The sequence below is a fragment of the Choristoneura fumiferana genome, chromosome 14, assembly GCF_025370935.1.
Source record: "Choristoneura fumiferana chromosome 14, NRCan_CFum_1, whole genome shotgun sequence".
NCBI lineage: Eukaryota > Metazoa > Arthropoda > Insecta > Lepidoptera > Tortricidae > Choristoneura > Choristoneura fumiferana.
This window is the reverse complement of record NC_133485.1, coordinates 13332240-13336492: the sequence shown is the minus strand read 5'-3', so window position 1 is coordinate 13336492 and position 4253 is coordinate 13332240. Positions and strand designations below refer to the sequence as shown.

At 39.2% G+C, this 4253-nt stretch overlaps 2 protein-coding genes across 3 annotated transcripts in view; both read left to right on the top strand.

Moving 5' to 3' along the window:
- Positions 1 to 4253, top strand: part of LOC141435027 (muskelin-like) — a 51452-nt gene that overhangs the window by 38145 nt on the left and 9054 nt on the right. The window lies entirely within an intron of this gene.
- On the top strand, positions 561 to 3490 carry LOC141435224 (BAG family molecular chaperone regulator 2-like; the record flags this gene model as incomplete). 2 transcript variants are annotated; one of them, XM_074097874.1, is given in 4 exon segments in its annotated part: positions 561 to 866; positions 2021 to 2163; positions 2640 to 2752; positions 3346 to 3490. In XM_074097874.1, coding segments are annotated over 4 exon segments (508 nt in total), but the record flags the coding sequence as incomplete, so codon positions are not given.

Here is a 4253-nt window from a genome sequence, read left to right as displayed (position 1 = left end):
TTGCTTTATTTTATTCTAGTGTTTTAAGGCTAATTTAAAATAAACGTAGACTTGAGATATCTGGCAATAAGCAAAAGAATACTATTGGGGGCCTACGTCTGTTGGTATCACGTTTACTTCGTGTTGGCAGGTGTCCATGGGCGGCGGTGATTGCTTCCCATCTTATATTAATAAAAAAAAACCTAAAGAGAGCTAGAATAAAATATAATAAGTACCAATTATGTATCTTTAATTATATCTAGAAGAACCGAACCGAAACGAAAAGATTTGGAATTTTTATTTTTATTTACCGAAATTTTTACGGTGCTAACATTGCTTTGCAAAATTGAAATGAATATTATTTTATTCCCATTACAAACAAATCATACACTACTAAAGATAAAGAACATTCCTATCATGTCACGCAATGAACACGCTATGTTTTGCATGACCATAGAAAAATGTTGTTCAGAGTAGGTACTTGTGTTGTTTTTTTAGGCAATATTTTATCACTTCGCTTTGAAATATTAAAGTCCCGATTTTATCTTACGTTGCGCAACCCTAATTTGCCTCGCCACAGACAATCTAGAAACTGTCTGTTTGACGTTTCAATGTCCGGTTTGCTTGCTTTCAGCTGCAAAACTTTGACATCTGTGAAAAATTGTGCAGATCGTGCTGCTGTTTATTATTTACTTTCATAAATTAGGATCCAGCATTATCTTTCTTTGTGTTTAAAATACTGGAAACCTGGCTGTCTCTAACCCGAGCGACGGAAACACGATGGAAGTGGACCAGTTTGCCAGCGAGTGGACGTACACCGGCGAAGGCTCGCGGCTGCCGCTTATCGACGAGTCCACGGCTTTAGGAACACAGGCTCCGAAAGACAGGTCACCTTCAATGCCCTTTCACTTCTAAAATCGATTAAGTAGTGCTAGGTTTTTGCGCAGTTTGTCTCAACATCTCTTGTTGCGGCGATGCCCAAATTGGTCAGCGCAGCGTTTAGGCTTAGTCGCCGCCTACGCATTAGTTATAATTCGTTACTATGCCTTAAAATTAGTGAAGAACACGTGTTCATCAATACGCTTGAATATAAACAAAAGGCCCATTTCCCTGTTGGGTGCTTGTGAAAGTGCATCATGGATCTGTCATTGAGTTCTGTCGGGAGGTGATTGAACTTGTAATCGTGTCTGTTTATTGTGTTAATGGCCTATCAATTTATTTGCATAATAATCCATCTTTCCATCTACTATGCTTAAAAATTGGATTATACACTTCTTAAGTGACTATATAGCTGTCTTTACTTAATAACTGTTTAGCCTTGTAAGGCTCAGCATCCTATATTCACACTAGCAGTGTAAAATTGAACTCATTGATGTTGGTGTCCAGAAATAATATACTAAATTAAAATATATATAAAAAATTGGATGTGCATAATTGATACATAGTTAGTTAAAAAAGTCTTCTAGCAACTTATTTAAAAAAGGAAAATTTATGAAGATAGGCAAACAGTCAAAGTTATGTATTGCTAAAAAAATGCATGTTAACTAAGGATCAATATTAATCCTTTGACCACCATGGTCGGTAAAATAAGACAGCTGAAAAAACTGCCATACTGGCCATGTCTGCATTTTGTGGCGCATATGGAACAATTTTCAGAAAATTTTGACCATGGCGGTTAAAAGGTTAAATCTAACCCTTAACTGCATCAGTGAGAAACTACAGGTTGATTCTTTTATAAAACTGTTGTTAAGGAACTGAGTTTTATTTTGTTTGATAAAGTGATAGGGAGATTAGTATTTGTAACCTTTGCTGGCTTGACTAGAGATATGGTTCTCAACCTTAGTTTGTGTAACTGCCTCTTTGATTTTGTTCTTTTACTTAGTGACACCTCTTAATCTCTGAGTGTTCTAAACCTTGCAAGGGCACATTATGCCTGTTGTTGAGAACTTACGTATTATACAACACTCAAATGGTTTTATGGTGACTCACTAACATTTTTTTGAAACAAACATTTCAATATATCCATTTTTGATACTATCAGACTCATAGCCGTCCTGGACCAAGTGGAAATGCGCGTAGAGAGACTGCGTCGGGACACTGTACGGATTGAAGAGGAGCGCGACTCACTGCTGTCCACACTCGACAGTGTGCGTCACTCGGAGCTGCTCATGGAAGTTACTGAATGTAAGTTACCTGTAGTTGCTGTATGTGCTATTGTTAGCAGACTGATTGAGGCTGGAACATTATTATCCCTTCATATCTCTCCTTCGATATCTGTACTTACTTATACCTTATGTATGCAAGAAAGGCTTGTACAGTCACCTGCATTAATATCTGCCACAGCGGAATGTGCAAAGGTATCTGATACATCCTACTGGCTATAGAAATAAATAGTTGTATCAGATATTCATTCATGCTTTGTTGTGTCAGATATTGGTACTGGTGACTGTACATAGCATAAGAATAAAGAATTGTGGAATGGATACAGAACAAGTGCCTTCAAGTTGGATTAACTTGAAATTTCGTATAAGTATAGATCTGTAATTTGGTGTAATGATCTATAGTACAACTGGCATAAATACTTGTCGGAAGTAAAAAAATTAGTTAATTTAAGGACTTTTGTCCTTTGAGGCCGGTCATCATGTTCGTTATTGTCGCAGGCGATAAGGACGACATATCGCGGTATGCGGAGCGCATCCTGGCGCGCGCAATGACAGTAGAGGTGGCCGTGCGCACCGACCGCGACCCCCAGCAAGAAGAGGCTCTACACCAGGTAAGCTACGTAGTAATGAACTGAAACACTTACTTTACTCGCACGACCCACCCACTAAACCCACATAGTTTGATTTTACTACATAAACCCGAGGCGGTGTTGTCTAAAGCGCAAGCGCTAGTTAGCACATAAACAATCTGCTTCTACCCTCGACTTGTAACCTTTGACAGGTAGAAATAGGTCCCAGTACAAAATTCTTCATGCACTGCGACCGGGTTAATAGTACAAGTAGTAATAGTAAAATGAATTAATATATATGAGTGAAAGTATGAGTGCTACTTTTGCTACAATATGTAAGTCTACTATACACCACGGCGAATTGTCCCTTGATATTTGTTTATTTTTTATTTATTTTAAAATAGTCAAAATCACAATCAAAAACACTTATTCTGCGAGTAGGCCGCAAAGGACTCTTTTAATGTCACTCTTTTACTACCAACTAAGTTTAAGTAAGCTCACAGTCTTAATGATATAAATAACATTAGAAATATATTTCTACAGAATGTAGACCGCGATTACCTTTAACGATGATTACTTTTTCGACGTATCTACCAGGGGGTAGAAATGATTTTTAAGTAGGCATGTGTATGCAGGTGAACATGTACATCGACCAGCTGGTGATGTCGGTGCAGGAGGACGGCTGCTCCGCGCACGCGCGCTGCCAGACGTACATGAACGCCTGCACCAGCGCGCCCGACGCCGCCGCCTCCGACAAAAACTTCGAGTCCGCCATCTTGGGTCAGTACTCATAACGCTCCTTAAGGTTCCGGCTAGAGATCCAACTCTGGGCAGGGTAGAGTTTATGTGGTTCTCTGTGGCTTCCCATGAGGCTGACATAGTCACATTTAGTGTACTTAAGCCTTGTTAAAATAATAGATACAAGAAGGGTCCGGCTACACGCCCGCGCCCAATCATACATGCGCAAATCCAGTTTGCTCAAGCAAGCTGTGCATTAAGACGGCAAACGTATCTGACACACCACACACAAATTTTTTTTGACGGCATACACCTTTTGCTCCAATTTTTGTAAAAGCCAAGCGCATGCAAGTCGCTAAGTGTAGCCCGGCCAAAGCATACGCACTATGCGCGCCGTCTCTTTCTCAAGCTTAGCTTTCTCAAGATACTTTGAAGGGGAACGGCAGTTAAAACCGCGAGGGTAGACTCGTGTGCATACGTGGCCTAAGGCTACATGTACAAAAAATCCAATCCAACTTACATTGTTTTACTAATTAGTAATTACCGACATCCGTCAATACGCTAGATTGCACGTACAGTTAAATACCACAGTATTTTATAAATACCTGTAGATCACAATTATTGTTGTGCGTGAAGCCTACGCCTTTGACTGTTGGCCATTGGCAGCAAATACTCAACACGCCACAAAAAAAGTTATTTCAGCAAAACTGTTTCTTTTTAAAAATTTGTTTGTTAATTTTTTTGTACTTCTACAAAACACATAAAATAGAACCCAAAAAAAAATAGGATCAAACCCTTATTGTGC